Here is a 13303-nt window from a genome sequence, read left to right as displayed (position 1 = left end):
TTAGGAAGTATATCACATATACTTAATCCTTCTGTGAGCAAGGCACTTTGCTGGTTTGGTGGGCAAGTCAAAATAATTTGTGATTTGTCTTTTTTTTTTTTTAAGATTTATTTGTTATTTTAGAGAGACAGAGCTTGAGCAGGAGGGACAGGCAGTGAGGGAGGGAGAAACTCAAGCAGACTCCAAGCTGACATTGGAGCCTGATACAGGGCTCAGTCCCACGACCCTGGGATCACTACCTGAGCCGAAACCAAGAGTCAGAAGCTTAACTGACTACGTCACCCAGGTGCCCCAATGTTTGGTCCTTTTTAAAAATTTTTTTTAAATTATGCTTTTTTCCCGTAAATCAGTGATACCTAACTGATGAAGTCAGCAATTAGAAGCACCGCAACCATCATTTTTGAAAAAGCCATTACTATTGCAAAGCTACTGGAATACTAGATAGGCCTTATCATTTCTAGTTTAGCAGAAAAGTGGGAAATTTGATTCTTTGCAGTTGTTTGTGAAGAACTTTACCTTTTTTTTTTTTTTTTGGTGCCACTAGACTTTTCCAAACTCTGTGCCTTTTCTATTCTTAACTAATTTGAATGATTGTCTTCAGCTCCTCAGAAAATTAAATGTCGTCAGAAGATCGAGAAGCTCAGGAGGATGAATTGCTGGCCCTGGCGAGTATTTATGATGGAGATGAATTTAGAAAAGCAGAGTCTGTGCAAGGTGGAGAAACCAGGATCTATTTGGACCTGCCACAAAATTTCAAGATATTTGTGAGCGGTTAGTTAATAAGATTCTCTTGAACAGATTTTTCTAAATGTTATTCTCAATTTCTTAGTGTTCCCTAAATTATTTGCCATCTTGTGTTTATAGGCATTAGTGGTAGATGGTAGTATTACAGATTGAATGCATGTTTCTATTTTAATTGAAAATTGGACTGAGGGTAAATAGTTCTCAATTTGATTCGCCTTTTGACCACTGAATTGGGATATTATCCTGCATATTTCATGCATTCTAATCGTCTTAACTAGCAGTTTATCAGCTATGAATCATTGGCTGTTAAATAGGGATAATAAAAGAGAAAATGACATAATGTATGTGAAAACGCTTAGAAGGTTTTAAAGTACCATGGTGGTTGTTAATACTATTTGGTTTCCAGAATCATTTCAACTACCATAAACCTGTGACATATGCTGTTACTCTGTGACCTTTTGCTTCAGAAAAAAACCAAAACTGCTGCTTTTGATACAAACTCACAGAAGACTTTGGTGCACACTTTCTCAAAAAGTTTCTACTATAAAGGCATTGAGTAAAGAAAGTAAGTGTGATCATTTAAAATGAAACTTTGATTGTGAGAGTGTTGTGTACTGTATCTTGCCCTCAAGCCTGAGATCATTGTGTTGGCACAAATTCTCCCAGCTATGATTCATGGATAGTTGGCACATGCCGCTCTAAGTAGGTCATGGCTCTTTAATAGAAATAAAAGTCCTTTTCTCTAGACTGTGTCTGTAATCACCTGTAAAACAACAACAACAAGAAAACATTGGTGTATTACTTGCTTATTAGTTAGTGTTAGGAATTGTATTCAAGAGTGTATACGAGAATAAGTTATGTGTCTTCATTAGAAATTTCACGGTGCTTAGTAGATTTCTCAAGGGCTTACAGGATTTTCTTTTTTAAGGTGGCGGCTACGAAGTGAACATTAGGAAATAGAAAGTGCTTTGGGGGAGGGTTTTTATCCCCTCAACTAAAGCATTAGTCTTTCTTGAGCACCGCTCAACGGTAATGGACACTCAAGTGTTGACCAGCTGATTCTTTCTAATCTTTGTTTTTGGTTCAGGCAATTCAAATGAGTGTCTCCAGAATGGTGGCTTTGAATACACCATTTGCTCTCTGCCTCCACTTGTGCTGAACTTTGAACTGCCACCAGATTATCCATCCTCCTCCCCACCTTCATTCACACTTAGTGGCAAATGGCTGTCACCAACTCAGGTTAGACCCGAAACTTAATTTCTCTTATCCATTTTTAGAAACTTTGAAAAATCATCTTTAATTGAAGACTACCTTGATGATCTTGAATTCAGTGCATGAAGAACAGATGGCTTTGATTTTGTAATTCTTTCCCCTCGCCTTCATGAATCCTACTGTTAATGAACTGAAAATGTTGGGTGTTGTAGAAAGGAATGGCAGTGACGAGGGTGACTAATCACTATGAATTGCAGTAGGGATAATTTTTAATCAAGTATGTATGTTTTTCCCTATCTTGCTGTTTTCCCATTTAGTCTGCGTTGTAATAGAGAGGATAAGGTCCTCCTCATTTTCCTTAGATGTTGGTATTACTTTTTATTCTTAGTTTCTTAGCCATTCCTAATGAAAGATTTAACTGTAATTAGGAGGGCTAAAATTGAGCTGATGTAGTTAGAATAAACTCAGTTCCTAAGTAAACGTAGTAAGTGCTTTTATTTTTAGAGATCTGTGTATTAGTGACAAATAATTGTTGACTGGTCTCCCGTGGATGTAAATGCACACAAATAGAAATGTGTATGATTCCTACATCTCCTCTCTCATGAACCTCGTATTATGAAGCCTTCATTTCCTCCAGCTTACATAGCCTTTTCTAGTAACAACCTCGGCTCTTGATTGAGACGTAAATATGACTTGAAGCTAATAGAAAGTACTCTGGGATACATAATGGATCAATAGCAGCTACTTCTAGAAGTCATGATGAAGATTGATAGGCTGATGTATATTAAGACAAAAGCTGTCAGAGTTACTTGACCTCAAGGAACAGCTTGTCGGTTTTTCCCTTTTGATCCATGGAGTTTTCATTCTATCCCACTGGCCAGTCTAATCTTTCAGATGAGAGTCCTTTTGTAAAATTGAGCCTATGGTTGAAAAACAAAATTTAATTTTAAAAAAGGATAACACATGTCGAATAAAAAAGGAATATTGCCTAACATGCTGATAACTGTGCCAGAGGAAATATATGCAAGACAATGGATTATTTGTCCAAGAATATCAAGGCTGTTTGACATTTAGATCACAGAGAGTTGACTGAATTATTTAGATACGGATAATCTCATTTCTCCAGAGAGCTCCTGATACTTTATATCCATGCCTGTGTGCACATGCATTCACACAGGCACAGAACAAGGACCGATTCACTGCGAGTGTGGTTGCAGTTTCAGATTCCGGCCAAGTAGCATCGACATACTGCTGTCTTTTGGGAGTGTGGGGGGAAGAGAGTTGTTCATTATTTTATGTGTTACAGCCGAAATTACAATAGGATTCTCTATCAAATAAATTCTTGTGCATATGATCGACATTTTAATTGGCCTCATATTCCTTCTTGGTTCAATTCTTGTTGTTTGCCGGGCCCTGATTCCTTGTCATTGTGAATCTCACCTGTTGATAGAGAAGCTGACGCATAGTCCTGTCTTTCCCTGGATTGGGGTTGGTACAGAGAAGGGAAGTGAGGTTAGCCTCATAGTATTCTCCATTATACTTCTCCCACTATATATACAAACACAGTCTCTCTCTTACTCTTTTCCTTTTTCAATTCCCCCGACCTCACATTTGTGTGCGCCCCAGCTGCCTCACCTGAGAGAGGCTGGAAAAGAAGATGGAGGAGAATGGCTTCTTCATTGGACTCGGTGGCTCAAATAGCACTCAGAGCTCCCCTTTTAGTATTTATTAAATTTTACACATTTCAGCAGGTTTCTCAGAAGTATGATTGATCTTGGAAGCATATTCATGTAAATGTGAGAAAGCATTTTGCGTGGTATTTAACATAATAAGTTTTTAAGTTCAGGAAGTGTTTATGTTTGTGCCTATGTAGGGTTTAGTGAATGGCACTATGTAGAGCAAGGAATAGAAAATGTGGTCCTTTTTCACTTGTTATTTAAATTTACACAATTTGTCTGCATCTGGAAGGCTTATTTTTTTATGTTTAGCTAAAAAGAAAGCTGATTATAATTCCTGAGCTCTACTTACCAATATTTTACATTTCTAATGGAAAATCCTCTTATATTTCCCTTTCATATTGAACAAACCACCTTTAAAGAGGAAAAGTCAAAGTAGTTTAAACTTTGGTTGCTTAGCCTAGGAGGTGTGAAACCACGTTGAGGGCTTATAATCACGTCCAGGTTCCGTATCAGTCTGTCTCCCTCCGTTAACCAGGATCTCATGTAAGCCCAGATTGCTTAGTTAAGACCAGCTTGTGAATCTGACTGATGAGGATTCTGAGGTTGGATTCTGTTAGTGATTCTTTCACATGAGTTGGCCTTTTGATGGGACTGAAAAAGTTAGAGTTAATAACTTGGACGATGTTTTTAAACTGCTCTCCTCCTAACCATGGTGCAGGCTACCTGCAGGAGTAGGACTCCAAAGGAGTAGAAGTAGTTCATTTTAGAGCTCCGTCTCTTTCTCCTGCGTGAGATAGGTAGCAATCCCACAACAACAAACATAGACAAAATCCTCCATTTCAGTGGCTCCTATGTAAACCTACAGTGTTGCCATTTCTCTCAGTTTCAGGTTGCTGCTTTTAGCTTCTGACTGTGTGTTCTGCGGTGACTCACGTTGTTGGATAGTGTAAGAAGTGCTCCACTAAGATCACGTGAGGAGTTGTAAGGGCTTAGCTTAGAAGTTAAAAAGATTTCCAGAGAAATGAGGAGTTGACAGTACCCTCACCTTTCCACACTCACCGGCGCCCTCCTGTGCTCTCTCCTAGCTCTCTGCCCTCTGCAAGCATTTAGACAACCTGTGGGAAGAACACCGTGGCAGTGTGGTCCTGTTTGCTTGGATGCAGTTCCTTAAGGAAGAGACCCTAGCATACCTGAATATTGTCTCTCCGTTTGAGCTCAAGATGGGTTCTCAGAAAAAGGTTCAGAGAAGGACGGCTCAGGCCTCTGCCAGCACAGAGCTAGATTTTGGAGGAGCTGCTGGATCGGATGCAGATCAAGAGGAGGCTGTGGATGAGAGAGCTGTACAGGATGTGGAATCGTTGTCCAGTCTGATCCAGGAAATCTTGGACTTTGATCAAGCTCGGCAGATAAAATGCTTTAACAGTAAATTGTTCCTGTGCAATATCTGTTTCTGTGAGAAGCTGGGTAGTGAGTGCATGTACTTCTTGGAGTGCAGGCATGTGTACTGCAAAGCCTGTCTAAAGGACTACTTTGAAATCCAGATCAGAGACGGCCAAGTTCAGTGCCTCAACTGCCCAGAACCCAAGTGCCCTTCGGCGGCCACTCCTGGTCAGGTAATCCTCTGCTCTGCTGATAGCCGCTTCCTGATTCTCTTTCACAAAGGGAGACATCTTCTCAGGAACTTCTTTGATAGGGCTCCTCGGGGCAGGCTGAGGCCTTAGAGCCAGCCCGCAAGTAGTTTCATGGATACCAAGGTATCGATCAAGAATACCTTGGTCTAGGGGCGCCCAGATGGCTCAGTCGTTAAGCGTCTGCCTTCGACTCAGGTCATGATCCCGGGGTCCTGGGATCGAGCCCCGCATCGGGCTCCCTGCTCTGCGGGAAGCCTGCTTCTCCCTCTCCCTCTCCCACTCCCCCTGCTTGTGTTCCCTCTCTCACTGTGTCTCTCTCTGTTAAATAAATAAAATCTTTAAAAAAAAGAATGCCTTGGTCTTACTCAATTGTTGAAGCAAATGTAAGTGCTTCCTCTGCTGGCCTCGGCATGAGCAGTTCTTGGCAGGGATGAGTGTCAGAAAAGTAATTATAACGTGTTCTGATGATTTACTTTATCTGCTGGGATCCCATCAACCTTGGAGAATCACTAGCCTGCCTTTGTGTGAGGTTGGGATCCGAAGGGCATATTCCTTGGAATGGTGAACAGAATCAGGGACAGCATCCTTGGTTTGACCTTTTTTTTTTTTTTAAATCTTTATTAACCCATAAATGTACCCATTTAAAGTGTGCAGTTCGCTCAGCTTTGACACATGTGTATACCCATGTAGCCACCATCTCAGTCAAGGTATAGACTTGGCCACATTTGGTTTGATTTTGAAGTAAGAGAGAGAGTTCTAGTTCATGTGCATCTACTTGGCACCAGCATTTTAAGGATCTCCTCAGAATCAGAACTGGTTGGGAAATGCTCACATTAGTGTGTTCTCTATTTCCCTCCAGGTCAAAGAGCTAGTGGAAACAGAGTTATTTGCCCGTTACGACCGCCTTCTCCTCCAGTCCACCTTGGACCTGATGGCAGATGTGGTGTACTGTCCCCGCCCGTGCTGCCAGTTGCCTGTGATGCAGGAGCCCGGCTGCACCATGGGCATCTGCTCCAGTTGCAATTTTGCCTTCTGTACCTTGTGCAGATTGACTTACCACGGGGTCTCTCCATGTAAGGTGACTGCAGGTGAGTTGTCACTGTGTGAACTCCATCCTCCTGTCCTCTGTGCGTGCGCGCACACACACACACGCACACACACACACACACACCCGCCCCAAGAAATTAAATTGTGCGATATGGAATTGTTCATTCAACAGATATTTTTGTTTCAGTTACTGTCCTGGGCTCTGGAGATAGGGTAGTAACCAAATACCCTCATGGAACTTAAATTTTAATGGCGGAGACAGGCAAACAAAATAAGAATATTAGATGCTCGTAAGTGCTATGGAGGAAAAAAAAAAAGTAAATCAGGGACAGGATATGAAATGTTCTGAAGTGGCTTGGGATTTTACTTAGGGAAATAAAGGGAAGACCTCAGTGGTAAAGTGGTTTGAATAAAGACTTGAAGGAACTAAGGAAACAAGCCATGGAGTTGGCTGGCGGGGGTGGGGGGAGGGGAACATGACAGAGAAGGAATGGCAAGGTAGTTTCTATCTATGAACATGGGATAATGCAGCTCCTGGTTGGCCGATGCAAGACCGTCTTAGCTGCCACCCTTGTTTCCATGGCATGTATGTCTGATCAGCCATCAAGTTCTTTATCATTGAGTCCAGGAACGCCTCAGAATCTTCCTCAACCTTCAGTGCTTCAGAAGCATTTATTGAAGCGGCCAAGGAGGTGAAACCTATTTATAATTCTGATCTAAACAGGGATTGAGAAATCAGGCCTCTGACCTCAGTTTAACTGGACTTTGATAGCTTAGTCTTTCTTATACTAACAGGGGTAATGATAATAGCTATTTCACAGGGTTATTTTAAGGATAAATAAACTATCATAGTGCTACTTGAAGCTTGTATTTTTGGGGTTTTTTTAAGATTTTATTTATTTATTTGACAGAGAGAGACACAGCGAGTGAGGGAACACAAGCAGGGGGAGTGGGAGAGGGAGAAGCAGGCTTCCCGCTGAGCCGGGAACCCGGATCGGGGCTCGATCCCAGGACCCCGGGATCATGACCTGAGCTGAAGGCAGACGCTTAACGACTGAGCCACCCAGGCGCCCCGCTCGTATTGTTCTTAACACTGGTCTGTGACAAGATAAATAAAGAAATGGAGAGTCAGGGCTAGAAAGTTACAGCGATTTCACAGAGTAATTTTATGTCAGATCTCATAAAAATTTAAACTTATGTTTCTTGTCTTTGTATAATTTTTCTAATAATTCATTTGATTGTATTTTGCATAAGTTTTGGTCCTTGGCAGAGTGGTGGGGGAAAAAACTGGTCCTTTACCATGGATAGTTTGAGAACAACAGGCTAATCTATGTAAAATGCAAAATGGTAACCGTTAATGTCATTATTACGATAGTTACTAACTACGCCTATTAGCAGTGTTACTACCTCCAACAGAGTAACCTTAACTGATTCTTCAGTTGCCCAGAGCAGAGTCTTGTAGTGGGTATGGGCAGATGGGGTGGAGAATTGCTTTAGACTTCTGTAACCTTATCGTTGAGAGGATGAAGTACGTATGTCTCAGGTGTTTCATGGCATTTGTGGAAGAAATCAAAGAAGCTTGGGGGCTTTAGCAAAATTAAGAATCTCTTTCTGTATCTATCTGTATCTGTATATATCTGTACATATCAGATACTACTATATGAAATATATGAACTACTAACAATTATTTTGAGAATGTTAGAGCAATAATCTTTGTCCTTAAGAAATCTGGGAACACAAAAATGCTTTGAATTTTTAGAAGGATAAAAATGACAGGATAAAAAGATACATGTGTGCTCCATCTAAATAGAGGTGATGGAGCCATGGGAGTGCACAGTACAGAGAAAGAAATCTTCCCCAAAAGATCCGTGGCATAAAAAGGGAGTCAGACGTCTAAATAGTACGAGGAGAGTAAACTAATAAAACAACTACAGCACTCTTGAGAGAGGTCTTCAGTTAATCGTGTTGAAAAATTAAGGTGATAGAATGTGAACAAAAGCCTTTGTCTACAAGTAAAGCCCTTGTGAATGGCTGCCTGTTCCATCTGAGTTAAGTGATGGAACAGTGCAGTGAGATTGAAGAATATCAGGGGAAAGTTTGACAGGAGGAACTTTTGCAGTACCTGTGGGTGGTAAATTTTAGTCACTGACTTTTTTTTTTTATCTACAGAATTGAACGGTCTTTGCTCTTGAGCCAAAGATGCTTTCGTTTACTTTTAGGCCTTGTTATTGTCAAATGATGAATGATGCTGACTTCGTGGAAAATCAGTGTCTCTTTCAACCTTTGTGTCTTTTAGCTAAGTCAGTCTTTAACTGTATGCTACTAGTTGCCCAAATGTGCCAACATTAATAAGTCAGAATCAACAAAAAAGATGACCTCTTATTCGAACACCTTGCACAAGTTCACCTTCTCTAGCTGGAGTGTTCTTATACATTCTTTGTCATTTGTACGTGTGTCATTTTTACCTAGTCATAACCTACATCTGCCTTTTTCTGGATTCTGTAATGAGTATTTTAATTGAGTTGTAGCCATCTCATAAGTTTTTAATAACTAAGTATGTCATTAAATGGCTCTTTCACATGTGGCTGGACATTTAATTTGTTTTCCATTGTTATAGGCATCTCAATGCATATAACTGTACTTTGGATTCTTTCCTCATGATTATAGTTCCAGCAATAGCATTATTGAATAATCAAAGGTTATGACCATTTTTTTAATGGTTTTTAGTCAGCTTTGCAAAGTTGTATCAAAGTTAATTTTCCATTTCACTTTCCAGAGAAATTAATGGACTTACGAAATGAGTACCTGCAAGCAGATGAGGCCAATAAAAGATTTTTGGAACAGAGGTATGGTAAGAGGGTGATTCAGAAGGCACTGGAAGAGATGGAAAGCAAGGAATGGCTAGAAAAGAACTCAAAGAGCTGCCCGTGCTGTGGGACTCCCATAGAGGTAAAGGTTTGGGCCGGACTTGGCAGACAGACTTACAGGCTTATTAGGATTGCCTTAAGAAGCCTATTAATTTTATGACTAAGAAAACACATTTATTAAACCTTCTTACTTGTAAAATGCATATTCACTAGTAAATATTGTTATTGATCTTCAATGTATATAGACTTACCTTTTTAAAATGCTTTCATAGATTGCAAATTGTTCACACATTTTATCCATAACAAAATTGAATGGGTTATGAGAAAGCCCTCGTAGAGCTACAGTTAACTCTTAACTCATCTACATGATAAAACAAAAATCAAGCCTGACTTCTTAGAACTATGTATCTGGAACTTAACACACCTGCTTAAGAAGTATAAATTTAGGAAGTGAAGACATTTTCCTATTAATCTGAGCCAAAATAGACATTTAAGTCTATTGCGTCTTGATAAAATCGTAATTATGTTTTAAAGTTGGAATTTATCTTTGCATTTGATTCTCCTATTCCAGTCCATTATGTCTGAACTGTAACTGGTGGTGATTCCCCAGTTACTCTGTTAAGGAAGCTGGCCTTCTGTTTAACCACGTCAGACATGCTTCAGCCCTATATTACAGTGGAGGACTTGGTACCAAATGTTTACTTAGATTTGTGTAAAAAGTTTCAAGTCACACATATTAAGTCCAGACATTTTAATATTAATTTACACATTGGGGCTTATAATGTACATGTTTGGTTTGTGTCTACTGTTAAACAGAAAAGATTTGGGGAAGTATCTAGTTGTAGGTACCCCTGCTAAATATTTTCTGTATTTTACTTGCAACAGAGGAAAGCATTTAATAGTTACAGTGTGTTACCTGTATATCTCAGCCCTGCATGGGGAGAAAGGAGATGACTAGGAGAAGGTTGTACTCAGTCTTTTTGGCATGTGCTTTTCTCTTTTGCTTTTATAGCCTTGATACTATTCTCTTTCTTTTCCACCAGAAATTAGATGGCTGTAACAAGATGACATGTACTGGCTGTATGCAGTATTTCTGCTGGATTTGCATGGGTTCTCTCTCTAGAGCAAACCCTTATAAACATTTCACTGATCCTGCTTCCCCGTGTTTTAACCGGTATGTATACACCATCCTCTGGTCTCAGCAGCAGTTTTTAGTACTCATTTGTAGACCACTTTGCTTAGAGAATTCTCTTACATATTTTCTTACACATATACGGTCTTTTATATTTTCTTGAAAGTGAGTTTATGATGAAAGATATGCTATCTGGAAATTTGCTTTTTTATCCTCAACTTTTTATAGTGAAAATTTTTAAGCATACAGAAGAGGTAAAAGTTGAAAGAGTATGATTAGTAGGATACCGTCTACCAAAATGAACAAGTGATAGTATCTTGTCATATTTGTTTTCTAATACTTGATCCTAAGTTGGAGATAGGATGCTTTATCTCTAAATACTTCCACATTGTCTCCTAAGATAAGAAAATTCTTCTACGTAACAACAGTACTTAAATTGAACAATGATGGCATACTATCATCTAATAAACATGTTTTCAAACTTCCCAGTTATCCCTAAAAAATCTTTTAAAGCTGTTTTTAAAACCAAACCAGGATATAATCAAGTTCAAACATTTCATTTGGTTCTGTCTCTTCAGTCTCTTAATATAGAAGAGTTTTGCCCGCCTTTTTTCATATGTGTTGAGGGGAACGTTGACATTTGAGAGAGGCCAGACCACTTGTCCTGTAGAGAACATCTTACTTTCTAGACTTTTGCTCCTCCCTGTTGTCTTTTAGTTTTTCTGTCCTATTTCCTGTAAATTGGAAGTTAGATCTAGACTGAGTTTGAATAGATTTCGAGTAACATTTTTGACAAAAATACTTGTGTACTTCATATTGTATCACATTAGGTCCATAATGTCAGGCTGTCCCACGTTAGTATGCTGCTCAATTCTATTGTTTGCTCCATCGTAAATGTAAGTTTTCTTTTTTGTTGTTAGTAAGTAATCTCTGGGGTGTGTGAATATCTTGTTTTTCAGCAGCTCTGACTTCAGCATCAGTTGATGACCTTTGTGAAGAGGCATCTGTCTAGTATCTACAGTCATTGGTGTTACTAAAGTATAAGAGAAGTTGAAGAAACAAGCTCTGTGAATCATTGTAAATCTAGTGTTGAAAATTGCATAAATTTTAGGTAACATAGGGAAGGAAAACAAGTTGGCAGCTATGAAACATTATACCAGAGGAGAGTACAAGGACAGTGAAGCAGAGAGTAGAGTGATTCACATGTAATAGAGTTATGGTGGTTTGGAAGAGTTCCCTTTCTAGATTGCCTGACTTCCCCAATCCTGGCTTAATTCCATTTACTGTGTACATTGAGTATCAGTTTTTTGAAACCCACTTCCAATTATTGTTAATCCTTGGCCCTAGAGAGGTTGTCTGGATCTGAAAAGGGCTATTCTTGTAAACTTTAAGACAGCTTGTTCAGAGGGAGCCGGATTTCAGCCCTCCCCAGTGTAGTGATTAAAGGAAAGGAAAAGATACACAAAGATGTTTTCAGAAGAGTACAGAAAGTAATTTTGGGAGAAGGAAAGAGATGATACTAAATTTTTCCCAAGTGCCTACAAATGTACCTTATTTTATGCTTCCAGGTTGTTCCATGCTGTGGATGTTAATGGAGATATTTGGGAAGATGAGATTGAAGACTAATTAACTCCTCCTACTCAAGATAAGGAAGTGGAATGGTTTGCCCTAATCTTTTGTCGCGTACACAAAATAACTTTGCAGGATATTTAGGGTACTGTTAATTCACTCTTCCTTTGTAGAAGATGTGGAAGAACAAGGTTTATATTTTCGTGTGGTACTACTGATCAAGGCACATTCTTATGTTTTTCAGTGTAACATAGAGAAAATTATAAGCCAAAGGTTCAGAAAATGAAAACTAGAGAATATTAAATACTACAGTGTGCCCGAAGCTCTGAATAGTTAAAAAGTAAATATTTATTTTCTTCCCCAAGCTTTAGGTGAGGAGAGGAGTAAAGCATTAAAATTATAGTCCTTTTTATCTGAAAGCATCCCTCTAAGGCATTGTGTGGGAGTCCCCTCAGTACTACTCCTTATAACTGGGCTGGGTAGAAGGAAGCCTTATTAAAATTGTACTGAGAGCCTGATCTCATTAACTCCGTGTTACATTCCTTTGAACCTACGTTTCTGCCAAGTTAGTTTTCTTTGGAGGAAGCCCTTTACTCTAACTGATTGGATGGCCCAGTGTCATTTTGATCTACTGCTTTTCAGAATAGAAATTTATAGATAATTTAAAAAATATTTTTAATGCCACAAACACTGTGGGTCACGTGGTATTTATTAGTGGTGTGCAGTCCACTGGTTTTGAGCCAAGTCTAGAATATAATGATACTGGCCCAGAAGAATGTTAGTCCCATTCAGCTCTTCTGGGCCATAGAGCCTAGATTCAAAATGACTTGTCTTTGCTACCTTTTGTTCTACCTTCTCTCCCTTCACTCTTACCCTACCTTCCATCTGGAAGGACAATTTTAATATTAACTCCAGCAGCTCATATTTTTATTTCTGCTGGAGTAAGAAAAAGCCAAGTATATTCCCAAGCTGAACAAGCTGTACGTTCTTGAATTACCTCCATTTTGAACTCCACACCATTGTAGTTCCAGTCCTCATTTTCTGTATACTTTTTAAAGGTCTTCTCTAATGAGCTACGGAAATTTGGCTTCCTACCCTTTTTTGTAACAGCACTGTTTGGGGGGATAATTTTAATTCCTAGATCCCTGTTTCTGGGTTTTGATGGCTTTTTGAAAAATTGTCTTTCCTTATGGTTTGGTGAATGGCTTGGTAGCAAAATAAGATTGTTTGAAAAAGAAGACAGAGGCATACAGCTTCAGCTATGAACATGTTCTTTTTTCCCAAATTGTCATTGAAAATTGGGGAATCACTTTTAACCATTTTATGTGTGTGTGTATATCCAGAGTCAGCGAAGACTGTTTCTGGATTGTCAATGAGGCTGCTTAATCTTAAAATAAAAGTAATTTAAAAATTGTCTTATAA

General features: G+C 39.2%; 1 protein-coding gene across 7 annotated transcripts in view; it reads left to right on the top strand.

Annotated features, from left to right (window-relative positions):
* Window positions 1–13303, top strand: part of RNF14 (ring finger protein 14) — a 40151-nt gene extending 26848 nt beyond the window's left edge. For 3 of the 7 annotated variants that reach the window (XM_073905538.1, XM_025852171.2, XM_025852170.2), the window contains exons 3-9: window positions 602–771; window positions 1832–1983; window positions 4721–5248; window positions 6126–6354; window positions 9090–9262; window positions 10224–10354; window positions 11881–13303. In XM_073905538.1, the coding sequence (XP_073761639.1) occupies window positions 618–771; window positions 1832–1983; window positions 4721–5248; window positions 6126–6354; window positions 9090–9262; window positions 10224–10354; window positions 11881–11938 (1425 nt within the window). In that variant the 5' untranslated portion in view covers window positions 602–617 and the 3' untranslated portion in view covers window positions 11939–13303. Of the gene's footprint in view, window positions 1–601; window positions 772–1150; window positions 1310–1831; window positions 1984–4720; window positions 5249–6125; window positions 6355–9089; window positions 9263–10223; window positions 10355–11880 lie in introns of those variants that run through there. The other 4 variants (XM_025852175.2, XM_073905539.1, XM_025852174.2 and 1 more) reach the window with 4 other exon arrangements.

The sequence above is a fragment of the Callorhinus ursinus genome, unplaced genomic scaffold (assembly GCF_003265705.2).
Source record: "Callorhinus ursinus isolate GAN/ISIS: 27379988/994484 unplaced genomic scaffold, GSC_fseal_2.0 scaffold23, whole genome shotgun sequence".
NCBI classification, from domain to species: Eukaryota; Metazoa; Chordata; class Mammalia; order Carnivora; family Otariidae; genus Callorhinus; species Callorhinus ursinus.
The sequence above is the reverse complement of the archived record's forward strand: the minus strand, read 5'-3'. Positions and strand labels throughout refer to the sequence as shown.